This window comes from Cannabis sativa, chromosome 8 (assembly GCF_029168945.1).
Source record: "Cannabis sativa cultivar Pink pepper isolate KNU-18-1 chromosome 8, ASM2916894v1, whole genome shotgun sequence".
Classification (NCBI taxonomy): domain Eukaryota; kingdom Viridiplantae; phylum Streptophyta; class Magnoliopsida; order Rosales; family Cannabaceae; genus Cannabis; species Cannabis sativa.
This window is the reverse complement of record NC_083608.1, coordinates 43,725,446-43,740,303: the sequence shown is the minus strand read 5'-3', so window position 1 is coordinate 43,740,303 and position 14,858 is coordinate 43,725,446. Positions and strand designations below refer to the sequence as shown.

At 34.0% G+C, this 14,858-nt stretch overlaps 3 protein-coding genes across 3 annotated transcripts; 2 read left to right on the top strand and 1 right to left on the bottom strand.

Moving 5' to 3' along the window:
• Positions 1-1,681: 1,681 nt before the first annotated feature.
• On the top strand, positions 1,682-6,778 carry LOC115699507 (WPP domain-interacting tail-anchored protein 1). The gene is made up of 5 exons (XM_030626959.2): positions 1,682-1,910; positions 2,428-3,005; positions 3,535-4,745; positions 5,671-5,844; positions 6,311-6,778. The coding sequence occupies exons 2-5, from the start codon at positions 2,453-2,455 to the stop codon at positions 6,494-6,496; spliced, it is 2,124 nt and encodes a 707-aa protein (XP_030482819.2). The 5' UTR covers positions 1,682-1,910; positions 2,428-2,452; the 3' UTR covers positions 6,497-6,778.
• A 422-nt stretch (positions 6,779-7,200) lies between these two features.
• Positions 7,201-11,477, bottom strand: LOC115701501 (pentatricopeptide repeat-containing protein At3g02330, mitochondrial). Its single transcript, XM_030629314.2, has 2 exons — positions 11,223-11,477; positions 7,201-10,189 (listed from the first exon to the last, which is right to left on the bottom strand). Exon 2 carries the CDS (start codon positions 10,041-10,043, stop codon positions 7,392-7,394), a length of 2,652 nt encoding a protein of 883 aa, XP_030485174.2. The 5' UTR covers positions 10,044-10,189; positions 11,223-11,477; the 3' UTR covers positions 7,201-7,391.
• A 903-nt stretch (positions 11,478-12,380) lies between these two features.
• LOC115700509 (E3 ubiquitin ligase BIG BROTHER-related) lies at positions 12,381-13,975 on the top strand. The gene has a single exon (XM_030628056.2). It carries the CDS (start codon positions 12,576-12,578, stop codon positions 13,800-13,802), a length of 1,227 nt encoding a protein of 408 aa, XP_030483916.2. The 5' UTR covers positions 12,381-12,575; the 3' UTR covers positions 13,803-13,975.
• Positions 13,976-14,858: the final 883 nt, after the last annotated feature.

Sequence of the window (14,858 nt, the reverse complement as noted above, 5' to 3'; positions counted from 1 at the left end):
TTTTGTAAAAAAATAGCAAAAATTAGTATACCATGTAAATTTCCCTATAAAAATTATAGACAACTAAAAGCTAAAATTGATACAACCCAACTTTTAGAAAAAGTGTGTTGATTAAAATACTTTATAATAAGTTTATTTAACTAAAAATATATTTACTTATTTATTTGGGGTTTTTTTATTTTTTATTTTTATTTTTACACTTCAAAACAATTTTTTTTTATATAATTTTACGAAATTCTACATAGAAACCACATAGCAACTAACAGAGCAACCTAAATCGCAACTAAAATCTACATAGCATCCCACATAGAAACAAACTTCCGGAGCAACCCAAACCGTAAATTTATAAAAATATAGAGAAGTTTTACAAAAAATAAAAAATATTTAAAGTAAATAGATCATAATAAAAATAATAAATATTTAAATCTTTACTTTTTTTATTTTGTTTTAAAAAGTATTTTATATTGGTTTATTATATATTTTATATTTTTATTTTTATATAAACAAACTGCATCTTTGTCCTAAAAACAAAAGGATAATATATTATAATAAATATATTAATTATTAAAAATAATTAATAAATATCAAAAAATTTCAAATTCATATGAATGTACCATCTTATAAGTAGGGATGCACACAGGGCGGGGAATTAGCGGGGAGTGCTCTCCCCGTCCCCATCCCCGTTAAGGATTTTAATCCCCATCCCCGCCCCATCCCCGCTTATTCCCCATCGGGGACGGGGCGGGGAATCCCCTATTGTAAAAATAAGTTTATTTTAAAAATTTAATTGTATAAAATTATTAAATTACATAAAAAATAAAATATTACATATTATTTACTATTCAAAATAGTAATTATTATACAAAAATATAACTTCAAAATTATAAAAATAATATTAATATACTAAAAAAAAAAAATACAAAAGGCATATATAAAATATAAAATATTAATAAAAAATAATTAATAAATTAAACGGGTCCCCGTCGGGGCGGGGAGTGTCATCCCCGTCCCCGCCCCGTTTAATATTCGGGGACAAAATTTAATCCCTGTCCCCGCCCCGTTCCCCATTTAGACGGGGAATCCCCACCCCATTAGGGGCGGGTCCCCGCGGGGCCCCATCCCCATGGGGAAATTGTGCATTCCTACTTATAAGACTACAAATTTGTAACTCCAATTATAATAGTCTGGAAAGTTTTACATATTTTGGCAGTCAACTAATTTCATCTCAACCAACAACATATGCGGAGGTGAGGTAAGTTGAAAAATACCACTTTTATTAAATAATTAATCAAATTTATGTTTAATTTTATATTTAATTGAAACATACCCTTTTTTATATGTATTATACCTAAAATACCCTGACATAAGAGAGTCACATGGAGAGTATCTAGAAGTGACAGTAGTAAAATTGGTACAATATTTAAAAAAATAGGTAAAAATGCTAAACTTTAAAAAAGAGGATAAAAATAAAAGAGAACATTATAAAAAAAGTATAGAGTATAATTTCCTTTTATATAAAAAAGTATGGAGTGTAATTTCTCAACATACACCAAGATAAAAGGCCAATACATTTGACACATCGGCCCAAAATAAAAGCCCAAATACATTATAACCCAAACCCAATACTCGATCCAACAGCCAACCAAGCGCCGTAGAGACAGGCCACCACGTATTATGCGCACCGCTGCTTACGTTAACTAAACACGCACTAATCTTAGATGAACAAATTCTCTTACATTAATTAATAATTACACCTTTATTTTTCGGAGGAATCTAACCTTAGTTTGTCCAAGTTTTTTATACACATTCCCTTTCGCCTGTAAACGATCATAGTTGTTTTCCATGGATTTTTCATCGTTTTGAAACTTACATTAAAACCCAAGAAGCTTCTCAGGACAAAACATAAACAGGTATAATCTTTCATTTTCTTTTTCCTCCATTACCCAATAAGATTTAGGCCTAAAACTACCGTGGTTTTTAGTCTGTTTTCCAATGTTTTGTTGGTTTGTTGTCGTATGTTGTAAAATGCTTAAATGGGTATTCAAGATTTTTAAATTGGTTTTATGGATATGTTTTCAACTGGGTGATCGATAAATTAGCCTTTTTATATTTGGATGAGACATAATACGGGCTAATGACTGTTTCTTGTATGTCTTTGTTCTCCAATGGTGTAATATAGGTTGATATACATACATCACTATTGGATCAGCATGGTGGGGGCCTGTGCTTGATCCCTTGTGAAGAAATAATGTTTTTATTTTTTATGTTATATGTTATATTGTTTTCTTTTATATATATGTTTATATGTATATTATGGGAGTGAAGTCTTAAACATGAAAATCAGAAATTCTATAGTTTTGCCATTTGTGTTTGCGGTTGTTATCTAAAATTGAATTGGATTGATTCTGTTTTGTTTTTGAATTCCAGGTTGGACAATAACTGAGCATTTGAGATGGATTCTAATGATGTTTATGTACCTAGTGTTTCTGCTGATCATGGCTATACTGTTGACCTAGAAGCAGAGATGGGTAAAGTTGACTTTGCTGATAGAATTTTAGTGAATGGGGAGTTAGGAAATGCTGGGGAGTTTCTAACACAGCTGGAACTTGATCTAGCATGCACTTGTGAGAAGATAGCCAACACAACTGTTCTTATGATGCATGTGTCAACTAGGGAAAATGACTTTGAAGCTTTGGCTTCGGAGAAAGATCATTTATCAGATGATTCTTTAGAGAAAGCTTTGGAATTTGATTTCTTATCTGGAGTTTTGGAATCAGAGGTGAGAGAATTGGATGGATTCATTGCTGTACTTCAATCGGGAGTTGTTAATGCTCGAGAGTTACTATCATCATGTTCGTATGTGGGAGAAGCTTCTAGAGGATTGGAAGAAAAATTACATGATTGTGAACAATCTTTTAAACAGTCATTAGACCAGTTTTCTGAACTTCAGACACACTCGAAGTACTTGCAGAGGGCTTTATCATGTTTCGATCGACAAGAGAATGGTGAGCAACTTATTACTTATCAAATAATTTGATTTTGTAGTTATTATGGTTGAAATATAATCGTCACTGTTACTTCCTTAATATGATGGTTGTGTAAGATCATTAGCTGAGCTAGTTGTGTTTGACCTAAGACAAAATTGTGGTAATTAAAACGAAGTTGATTTCTGTTTGGGCTATCTTGAAATTATCAAGTTCACAGCCACAGACCAGTCATAGATATCTTTTCCCCAGGATTTCAAGATGGGGACCTTCAGTTCCTATCTTAGCTCGGATATGTACCTTTTGGATGAGCCTTTGTTCAATTAGTTTGAGCTATTGTTTGATATACTGGTTTAGGTCCATACAATTTAATTCCTCAACAATTTGATAGAAGTATTGAAAAGCATCTGGCTCTATCCCATTCTCCTGTTTTTAATTTTCATTTAGAAATGAATTCTCTCTTTTGATGGAGACTTAATGTTGTGTGCTTATAAACAAGTAGAACTATTAATTATCCTAGGTTCTCACTGTCGAATGCACACGTTGACAGGGACTGGCCATAAAATGTTAGAGGAGGATCAGTTCTTAAATGCAAATGCAGAAATAAAAATGCAAACTGCTGAACAACAAAGACATATTTTGAGGATGCTGGAGAAATCTCTGGCAAGAGAAATGGATCTTGAAAAGAAAATGACAGAGTTAAGACAAGTTGAAGAAGAGCTAAATCAGAGACTGGTCTCCTCAGAACGAGAAGTATACTGCATGGGAGATGAAACAGAAGATGTTTGGGAAAGATTGTTTGAGGCAGATAACACGGCTGTGGTTTCAATGGGAATTTCGAAAGAGCTGTTGGGTCGATTGCAGATACTCCAGCTTAGTTTGAACAGTTCATCTCAACAAGAGACTCAGCTAAGATCAAAGCTTGAAGGTTCCAAGGAAGAGCTGAAGGCTAAAGAAAATTCTTTGAGCAAGCTAGAAAGCAGCAACGCAAAATTTAATGACTTGCTTGTTGCACAGACAAAAGAATTAAAAACCAACTTGCGAGTAGCTGAAGATAAGTTAATTCTTGCCAATTCAGAAGCCTTCACTTTGGGTGAAAAGGTCAGTTCGCTTGAAAACGAGCTGAAAGAATCTAAGTTTCTGCTGCTGAATGCAAAATCTTCTGCAGATGGTACTCAGGAAGAGCTCAATGCTCTATGTTCCAGAATCAATGAAATGGAAAATGTTGTTGCAGATTCTGAAGAGAGAATATCTAAAGCTGAAAGTCGGGCTGAAAATGCTGAAACCAAGTGTAAATTATTAACAGAGACCAATATGGAACTTAATGAAGAGCTGGGCCTTCTTAAGAGTGGTGCTGGCGCTTCTGACAGGGTTGATTCCCTTGAGAGGCAGTTAAGAGAGTCTGATATCCAGCTACAATGTGCAATCGCATCTGCCGAAGCCAGTCAAGAGAAGCAAAGCCTACTGTATTCTACAATATCTGATATGGAGAATTTGATTGAGGATCTTAAGCTGAAGGTTTTGAAATCTGAGAATCGGGCTGATAGTGCAGAGGATAAGTGCATCATATTATCTGAATCTCATGCAGAGCTAAATGAGGAATTGAACTTCTTAAGGGGACGATTGGAAAGCTTGGAAGCGGTTTTACAACAGACTGATGAAACAAAGATGACTGCTGCAGAGGGCATCAGTTTCCAGACCAAAGTCATTACAAATTTGGTGATGCAACTAGCTTTTGAACGAGAATGCCTTCATAAGCAGGTATTCACCGAACACATATCTGGTTTTATTAAAGTGCCTTTTTATTCTGATAGTCTTACTCCCACCCTGGCAAAAGTAAATTAAGAAAGTAGCAATAAATTATAGTTCAATAGGAGGAAGATATTCTAACCTATATGTGGTGTGAAGTTGGGGTTTGTAGAGTTGGATTTACTTTACATATTACCGTCCGAGCCAAAATAAGGCAAGTAAAAAACACATATGATGAATTTTCTTCACTTTTGGATAAAAGAAAATTTTCAATGTAGTACAACTGACCAAACACAAAATTTCATCTTTTAATTTAATTTGTTACATCCATATTTTTTTTATTGATGGTCTCATCATGAACTTTCTTTTCTTTATGACTCATTATACTTCTTAACATTTTAGATACTTTGTTGCATATTGCATTCTGTTCTCCAGTTTGAATTATTAACAGGAGTAGTCAATTTAATAAACTATGTATTACAGTTATCAATCATGGCTGTTTCCACAACTTAACATTTTCTTCCACAGTTGTGCTAGTTATTCTTTTTTTCTTTCTTTCTATATTCTTGAGATGGGAATGGATATACCTGGTTGTTGTACATCAATAGTCTGTACTTGGTCGTGTAAGCCTTGTTTGGATCATGGATTTTACCATGGAAAATTTTTGTGAGAAAAAAAGAGTAAGGAAAAATAATGATGAATATATTTTTCTTTATTTTGTGACCTTTGTTAATATATTTATTTATAATTGCTCTAAATTTTGTAAATTATAACATATTTATGATTTATTATTGATCTCAATCTTTTCTTTGAATCCAAACAAGAGCAATTAAATTCTTAAAAAAATCCAAGATCTAAACTAAACAGAGGGGCGATGTGAAATTTCCTTCATGGCACTAAAAGTTTCATGGTGGGTTGTTTATTGTGTTACATGCAGATTTCTTCATTGGCAACTGAAAATAAGATTTTGGGGATGAAGTTACAAGAAAGCAACAAGCACGCAGTTATGAGGCACGATAAAGAATTTATGCAGCCAAAGGATAATTTGAGTACTGCTACTTGCTCAGAAGTTAAGAAAGAAGATACTGTGGTGTCTACTATCAGTTCTAAGGTAGGTGATTCATGCTTCATTGTTTTGTTTGATAAAAGTCTGATGGTGGTTGGACATAATAATCTATTCTCAGTGTTTAATTTTCACAGGAATATTTCATTTGTGAAATTTAAGTTTCTTTTAGTGGATCATATTTATTTGCATAGTTGTAGGCAGGCTTGTGGATGTTTAAGTCTTATTTTTTAGGATGGACAATCTTTTGCATGCTGACTTCAGTACTTTTTCACAGTTTTTTCCCAAAGAAAACCTCTATTGGTAGTACAAGAAATTCATTGTTGTGTTGTGTAAATTTTTTTCAATGCATTCTTGTTGTATAATTTATGCTAAATATTAGTTTTTTGTTACCTAATTTGGATTTAAGCAAGTACTTTTTGAAAAAAATATGCTAGGTTGTTGTTATTGAGAAAGGCTTTTCAGTCACTGAAAACTTGTTTTGACATTTGCTTCTTTATATTCATTTTATCAGATGGAGAAAACTCCCGAAGGTGTCTCTTCCGGTAAGATATTAGTCGGAAGTGTGCCGGGACCAGAGACGGTGAGGAGAATAGATGCAGGAATATTAAACTATAAGCAAGTTTTCTTGGCAGTGCTTGTTCTGCTGATATCGGCGGCTGTTTTTTATAGTTTCCAACTACAAAATTGCCCGTTCTGATGGCGCTGCCAAAGTTTTGAAGTTAGCTAGTTATTGTGTGGTAGTTAGGTATGATTCATGATAAGGAACAGTTAACTGAGCTAATAGTGCTAATCCTGAAGGTAGGCAGGTCTTTTTGCTTTAGTAAAGAAGATTGTTTTAGCCAATAATTTGTTGTGGAATTGCTCACTTTTAACTAAGTGGTACATTTTACAGCAAAAAGAAAAAGAAAAAAAAAACTAAGCGGTACATTTTATGTTCATGATTTGTTGTGAAATTATTCTTTTACTTTTTCACAAGTTATTTTTTGATATCAAACTATATAAATATGATGCATGTAAACAAAAATTATTTTTATTTACGTCTGAAATAATGAGCTATGCTTATTTCTAATTTGATACTAATTTCGCATCTGGACATAAAATACCACAATATTTATACTTAAAATATATCTATTATTATATTAATATATTTTGGTGAGAAGTTAGGATTAATATGTTTTGAGGCATATTTTAAGGATGATTTTAAAAATAATTATAGTAAATAAAATATGTGGGACTTCGGAAGTGATAGAACAGTAAAATAAAAAAAAGAACTCTAACTAAATTGTTGTACGGTATAATTAAGTTTTGAATAATCGAGCATACAAGCTCACCAGATTTCTGATTTAAAAAAAAAAACAAAAAAACAAAAAAAACATCATATGTTCAAAATCACAAAAAATATTCTGATACTAAATTTGGATCATTTAGTATATTTTCTCTAGTTATAAGATGATGTATCTTTTCATTGTGAGTAGAAAATAGATATAATTTAAATCCTTCTGTGATTAGTTGGACAAAAGGTTCAATTTTGTTTACTCAAAAATCTCAATGTTTCAGAGAAACTTAACATATCTTTAAAAATAGTTGCAAAACTAAGCATTGTACATGAAATTTCCAAGCTCATCTTGTTCATGTATTTCTTCTTCAGCTACCTCCTCATCGAAATGAATAAATGGCATATAACCAGCCACCTTCATTTCACTAACTAGCAAATGAAGCTTCTCATAGATCTCATTGCATCTTGGATGAGCCATGTCCCCAACAAAAAAGGCATTTACCTCATCTTTGACCTCAATCCAGCTACAACCAGGCTCCTTCTTCACTCTGTGAGACCTCATAGCTCTCCTCATCTTTGACATCTCATCCCACATCCCAGAATCAGCATAAATATTTGATAACAAAACATAAGCAGCAGAGTCTTGAGAATCCAATTGTAATAAAGAGGTAGCTGCCTTTTCAGCTACTTCTATGTCTCCATGAAGCTTACAAATACTAAGCAAAGTTCTCCATATAATAGCATCAGCTTCGAAAGGCATCTCCTCAATAAGCCTCAACGCTTCTCTAAGTTGACCTGATCTGCCTATTATGTCCACCATGCACGAGTAATGCTCCAACTGAGGAGCCAAGTTATAGTCGGTTTGCATTGAATGGAAATAATGTAGCCCTTTTTCGACGTTTCCAATATGTGCACAAGCGCGAAGAACAGAGACAAAAGTTGAACGGTTTGGCTTCACATTCTCAAGTTGCATATCCTCAAAAACTTTAAGGGCTTCTTCTCCTAGACCATGGTGGGCGTAGCCACATATCATGGCATTCCATGTCACAGGATCTCGCTTTCGTGCTTTCTCAAACATCAGCCGAGAATCTTGCATGTTTCCACATTTTGAGTACATATCAACAAGTGTGCTGGAAATATATGAATCTGAGTGCAATTCTTGCTTGATAATTTGAGCATGTAATTGCATCCCTAGTCCAACAGTAGCCAAATTAGCACAAGCATCTAGAATCGTTGCAAATGTGAAATTATCAGGCTTGATGCCTGTCTCCAGCATCAGAACAAAAAATCTTTGAGCATCTTCATTTTGATTTTGCTGAGAGAATCCGGAAAGAATTGCGTTCCACGAAACCATAGTTTGTTCATCAGTTCTATGATGTAGCTTTTCTGCTTCTTCTATTGTTCCACACTTACAGTACATATCAACAAGGGCACCTCCTACAAATGAGTCCCATCCCAATCCAGATTTGATAATTCTTCCATGGATCTCTGTCCCATGATTTAAAACTTGTTGAGCTGCACAAGCTTTGAGAACACTACCATATGTAAACTGATCAGGTTCCATTCTCGAACGGAGCATGCAAACAAAAATTTGAAGGGTTTCATCTCTGTTATCATTCTGTTCATGAGCCGAAATTATTGCATTCCAAGAGACAGCATCTCTTATAACCATCTCAGAAAACATGCAAGAAGCATCAATCAGATATCCACATTTTCCATACATGTCTAAAATGGCATTTGAAACACATATATTGGACCTTAAACGACTCTTAACTGCCAACCCATGTAGTTGAAGTCCTTCTACATGCCCTTTCATCACCGCACAAGCACCAAGTGCACCGGATAAAGATATTTCATCATATCCAAGACCAGACTTCAACAACAGCAAGAATAAGTACAAAGCCTCATTGCCTTGCCCACTTCGAGCATATCCTATAATAATGGCATTATAAGATTGCAAATTATGGTTCGGCATTGAGTTAAACAGTTTCCTAGCATCAGACATACTGCCACATTTTGCATACATGTCCAAAGTGGCAGTTCCTACTATCACATCAGAACTAAAACGTGCCTTTATTACATGTCCATGCAACTGACTCCCAAAACCGTAGGCAGACAATCCAGCACAGGACCTGAAAACACTAGCATAGGTAGATTGGCTAACTCCAATTCCAGCAATCTGCATCTTCTTGAACATTTCTAAGGCCTTGAGTAAATGATTATTTTGAACACAACCGGCAATAACAGCACTCCACGAAACCCAGTTTTTTTCAGGTAATTCATGAAAAACCTGAAGAGAAAACTTTAGTTTGTTACACTTAGCATACATATCTAACAAAGAGCTTCCTGTCACAACATCAACATCAAAACCCATCTTCACTGCAACACAATGAATCTGAATTCCCAAATCATAATCTTCTATTGCAGAGCAAGCTTTTGAAAAGACAGCTAATGAAGTAGGGTCAAAAGCCATGCCGGAACTCCTCATTTGCACGCAAACACCAATAGACTTCATATAGTTGCCATTCTGCAAGTACCCTGAAACCAAAGAATTCCAAGAGACCACATCCCTTGTCGGCATAACATCAAAAAATTTCTGCGCAAACTCCATCTTGCCACACCAAGCATACGCAAAAATCATGGTGTTCCAAGACACTGTGTCTTTGTCAGTTAGTCCATCAAACACCTTGGTAGCATAATCCAAATTGCAACACTTGACATACATCTGAATCAAACAGTTCACTACAAAGACCGTGGGCTTGAACCCAGATACGATCATCTGAGAGTGGGCTTGTTTGCCCTGATTCAAGGCTCTTCCAATGGAGCATTGTTGGTAAATGCGGGAAAAGGTTTTGAAAGTCTTGGCAGGTATAGGCTGGTCTGGTGTCAAAGTTGAGAAAAGTTTGGATGAGAAAGACAACAGTAATGGTTTTGCTAAATGGTGAGGAGTTAAGTGAAGATGACCCATCAACTTTCATAGTTATTGGTTGGCGGGCTTTTTGACCGTTGCAACAGAATTTCAAATAAATGGAAAGAATTCTCTGAGCTTCTCCTCTGTCGTATATGCAAACTCTCTTTTCCGGTATTGATTTAGTTCTTCCTAGGTCGTTTCACCTTAATAACATGTCGTTTTCAATCTTCAGTGATGGAGTAATAATAAAATTGAACGACAAAAAACTGGCATAATATAACATGTAGTTGTTTAGGTACAAGTGTTTTGTATTGTTACAATTTAATAATTTATGCGTTTTAATTAGGATTCATTTATTTATTTATTTTCGTTTTTGTTATAGTTTACTTCTTGTAGGTTTTTGAGAGATTTTAATGTTTCCTGTGTAAAAGAACAAAATTCAAACAAGTTGTTGCAAAATTGAGTTTTTTTTCTTTTAATTGAAATGGGGTTTTTGTTATTTTTATCTAAAAAATAAATATAAAAAAACTTAATTTTTCATTTATTATATTTGATTTTTTTTTAAATCTATTATTTAGATTTTCAATTTATGAAAAAGTGGGAAAGTATTTTTCACTAAATTTAAAATTAAATTCCAAATGAAGTGATAAATTTACTTAAATATACTTTAAATTGATTAATAATAATTTTATTTTACATTATATTAATATACTTTATATTTAACCATATATCACACATTTTTCATTTAAAATAAAATAAAAGAAAAAATATTTTTAATAGTTTTTTTTGGGTAAATTTCATTAAATAAAATTATTTTTTATGAAAAGAATTTGACTAAGCTAATCAAACTCACTCAAGCAATTATCAACAAAATCACTTTTAGTTGACACACATAATATTTTACACATTGATCATTATGATGAGCTAGCTTCAACTTCACTCAGGAAATTTATCAAACACAATGAAGGCATTAAAAAACAAGTACATTTGACTCAAAAACAGGGGACCAAACAAGAGACCCCAAGACATGAAAAATAGAGTACCACCTATTCCCTACACCAATTATATACAATACACTCACATACATTCATATTTACACACATCTTTTTATGTATACAATATGAATATGATCACTTTTCTTTTCCACATTATAGAGAGGGCGTATGTATTTTTCCATATATATATATATATTTATGTTAGAATAAATTGATAGAGGAATAAAAATCCATGACCAACCTGATTTCTTTCAGGGATGAGCTTCGACAAGGGCGAAAAATCAAGGGCATAAGACAAGCAAGAGATGAAATTTGCTTCTCTCCAAGTACAAGAGTGGAAAAAGTACACAAATAAAAGGCAGAGAGAATCGGAGGAGAAGGAGCTCAGAGATGAGAGAACTGGGAGGGAAGTTTATTTTAACACAGTTTTTTAAAACTTGTTTAATTCCTAAAATCAATTTTCTAAATGAGAGAATTTTCGCCTCTCGAATTTTGACATGTTTTAAATTATGCCTCTTAAATTTTGAACATCGTAATTTTTTTTCATAAACTATTAAAATTGTTGGATTTAAAGATTTTTATATAATTTTAGTAAGAAAAATCTAATATGGATGAAAATTCACGGACATGATTTATCACATGTCAAAGTTGGAGAGACATGATTTGATAGATATTAAAATCCGAAAAAGTACACATACAATCAGTGGCAGACCCAAAATTTAATTGGAGAGTGGGCGTAAATTTTTTTCATACATAAAAATATTCCAAAAAAAATAAATAAATATAAAGAAAAACACAATTAAATATTTCAATTCTCAACTAAAAAGATATTAAATATCAAGTACTAAAAAAAACAATCTAATGTTCAAAATATATAACATACTCAATATTATTAGAGTTGTCATCGACGAGTTTTCATGTTTTGAAACGATGAATGATAAGTTCGTTGTCAATAGCATTGAATACATCCTTTTTGAGATATACTGTCAAACTATCATTCAACTATTGGTCTCCCATTTTGTTGCGTATTTATTGTGGGCAATTAAAATAATAAATTTTTTTTTAGTTAAGAAGTAAATGAAATATTTCTTTTTCAGCATGGGCTTAAACCCACACTGGTCCTTAATTAGGTTTGCCAGTGCCTATAATCATTAGTAAAATTGAAAAAAAGTCCTTAAATACAACAATTTCAATAATTCATAGAGAATTTTTAACGAGTAAAAAAGTTTAGGAACATGATTTATTACATGTTTAAGTTGAAGAGACAAAAATCCTAATTAACTTTTCTAAATTAGGTCCAATCCTTTTTTTATTTTTCAAGGAGCAGCAAACCGAATAAACGACGTGTCGTATTTACGGAAAACGACAAATAAAGTAAATCGTCGTTTGTTTGCAACGACATGAACTTTCGTAAGCTAAAGCAACATGTCGTTTTCGTAACTTTTTTGTTCAGATTCAAGGAAACTTACACAAAACAAAACATAACCTGACTGAGCAGAATCCAAGAATTTCAGTTCATTCATAGAACCACCATAGATCTCCAATCCATGTAAATCCAAATCTTCAGATTCTGTATTTTACATTCGCCACAGCCATGGCTCAAGGTGATATTCCCGATGTCAAGTTTCCGCTTGAAGAACCATACTCTCAAGACCTAGATTCCATCTCTCAATGGTGCGCCTCCATCACCGACGCTTCCGAAAACCACAATTGCAACCCCTTTGCCTCAACCTCATTCCCTTGTTCTCAGGTGGCCCTAGTTGATGCCTTCAATCCCGTAAGCTGTGACTCCGATTGGTTCTCCCGTTCCGGCTCTGCATCAGACTCCGACCGCGACATCAGCTGTTTTGTCACCGATCTCTTCGAGCGTGGCAGCTCAGAGCAACGTGATGGTTATAGCGATCGAAATTCAGGTTTGTCTTTGAACGAGTTTGAAATTGGGGGTTGTTCTGTAGGGGTTGACTTTGAATTAGGTGAACGTTCAAGTCCACGAAGGGTCGAATCGCTCGTGGAAGGACTTAGAGTTGTTCGATTCGATTCTGAGTCGGATTCTGAAGATGGTAATTTTGGGGTTTTGGGTTTCAATTCGTTGGACGATAATGAAGGCAGGAATAATGGAGTCAACGATTGGGATATTCGAAGTCCTTTAAATGGCCCTTGTCAGGAGGATCAAAGGTCTCTCTATGAAGAGTTTGATTGGGAAGAAGTGGAGGAAAGAGTCAATGAGAGAGAAAATCTAAGCATTGTGATTGATGACGAATTTGAAGAAGAGGTACAAACAATGGAGGAATACGAGCCTGCAGAACAGGCAGCAAGAAACATTGAGTGGGAAATTCTGTTGGCGATCAATAATCTAGCTATGAATTCGAGTTTGGAACGCAATGTAGATTCTGGTACCGAATCCTATTTCTCTGTTCAGGATGATTACATTTATGCTGTTGGTGGTGAGTACGAAACCCTTTTCGAGCAATTCATTGAAAGTGAGACTGCTTTGAAAGGTAGTCCTCCAGCTGCAAAAAGCGTTGTGGAGAATCTTCCTTCTGTCGAGTTAACAATGGAGGAGTTGCAGAAAAATGATGTGGTTTGTGCTGTTTGCAAAGATAAGATTTTAGTGGAGGAGAAGGTGAAGAGGCTACCATGTTGCCACTACTACCATGGGGATTGCATTGTGCCCTGGTTGGGCATTCGTAATACATGCCCTGTTTGTAGGTACGAGTTGCCAACAGACGATGCAGATTATGAGCTGAGGAAGAGCCAAAGGGCTCGCCGTGTCTCGCCAACAGATTCCCAGGTCACATTCAATTTCGAGTTATTTGCTTAAATGTTTTCCATGTGTATATACTCACTCCTTGTATATAGCTCCCGTAGGTGAAAATTGTGTATGAACCATGTCAAAGAGTTTTATGGATTGTTGTAATAGTGTATAGTTTTTAATATTGGCTGCTACGTGCAATCCATGCAATGTCATTTGAATAATTTGCTTTTGATATCAAATTGAGTTCTTGCTGATACCAGTGATCCTTTGTTTGAATGAAGAGCAATAGTTTGTCATTCACTTATTCTGAAGTAAATTTTCTTTTAGTACTTATTATACTAGTCTTAGGATAAGTAATTCAAGGATTTACTAGAAGTTATTGAATTAATTTTAACGCTGTTATGGAGTTGTATTGCTGATAAGTCGTTAAGCTGCATTGTTTGTAACTGTCTATGATGACCCAATCATTTGCTCTCCCTGACTAATTGGACTTTTAGGTGGCATTTGGTTGGAGGTAATGAAATGGAATGGAAACAATTTTCATTTCATTCCTTGCATTTTAAAGTATTAGAATGCCATTCTAATGGAATGCTCTTTCCACTATTTTGGTGGAATGACTATTCTATTTTAAAAAAAAGAAAGAAAGACCATTCCAATGTAACAAAAGAAAAAATTTAATGATTTTTTTATCAATTGTTTTTATGCATTTTAAATTTTATTCCATTCCTATTCTCATTCCCATATTTTTATTCCTCTCAACCAAACGCCACCTTATTCTCTTGAGAAAAGTTTAAATTACGACTCCTTAAAGATAGTAAAAATTAGAGGTTAGTTGTGCTTTGTTTTCTGGGTGAATGCTAAATTAAGGTGAGAGGTTAGATATTGGGCCGATTAAAGACCATTCAAGTATATGCTTGGCTTTGGTGCCTGTAAAACTAAATGAGTACTGCAAGAGGTAAAGGACTTGTATAAATTTTTTAACTCATTTGCACATTTAGGAAAAAAAAACTCATTTGCACGATATAAGTTAGCGTTTGGTTGGAGGTAATGAAATTTTTGTTTGCTTGCATTTTAAAGTATTGGAATGTTATTCCAATAGAATGATTTTACATGATTTTGGTA

Bases quoted from the DNA above. Each gene is read 5' to 3' on its own strand.
- LOC115699507 (XM_030626959.2), top strand. From the start codon at position 2,453: ATGGATTCTAATGATGTTTATGTACCTAGTGTTTCTGCTGATCATGGC. The intron at 3,006-3,534 runs GTGAGCAACTTA...ACACGTTGACAG, and splicing joins TTTCGATCGACAAGAGAATG to GGACTGGCCATAAAATGTTA. The intron at 5,845-6,310 runs GTAGGTGATTCA...TCATTTTATCAG, and splicing joins TGTCTACTATCAGTTCTAAG to ATGGAGAAAACTCCCGAAGG.
- LOC115701501 (XM_030629314.2), bottom strand. From the start codon at position 10,043: ATGGGTCATCTTCACTTAACTCCTCACCATTTAGCAAAACCATTACTG.
- LOC115700509 (XM_030628056.2), top strand. From the start codon at position 12,576: ATGGCTCAAGGTGATATTCCCGATGTCAAGTTTCCGCTTGAAGAACCA.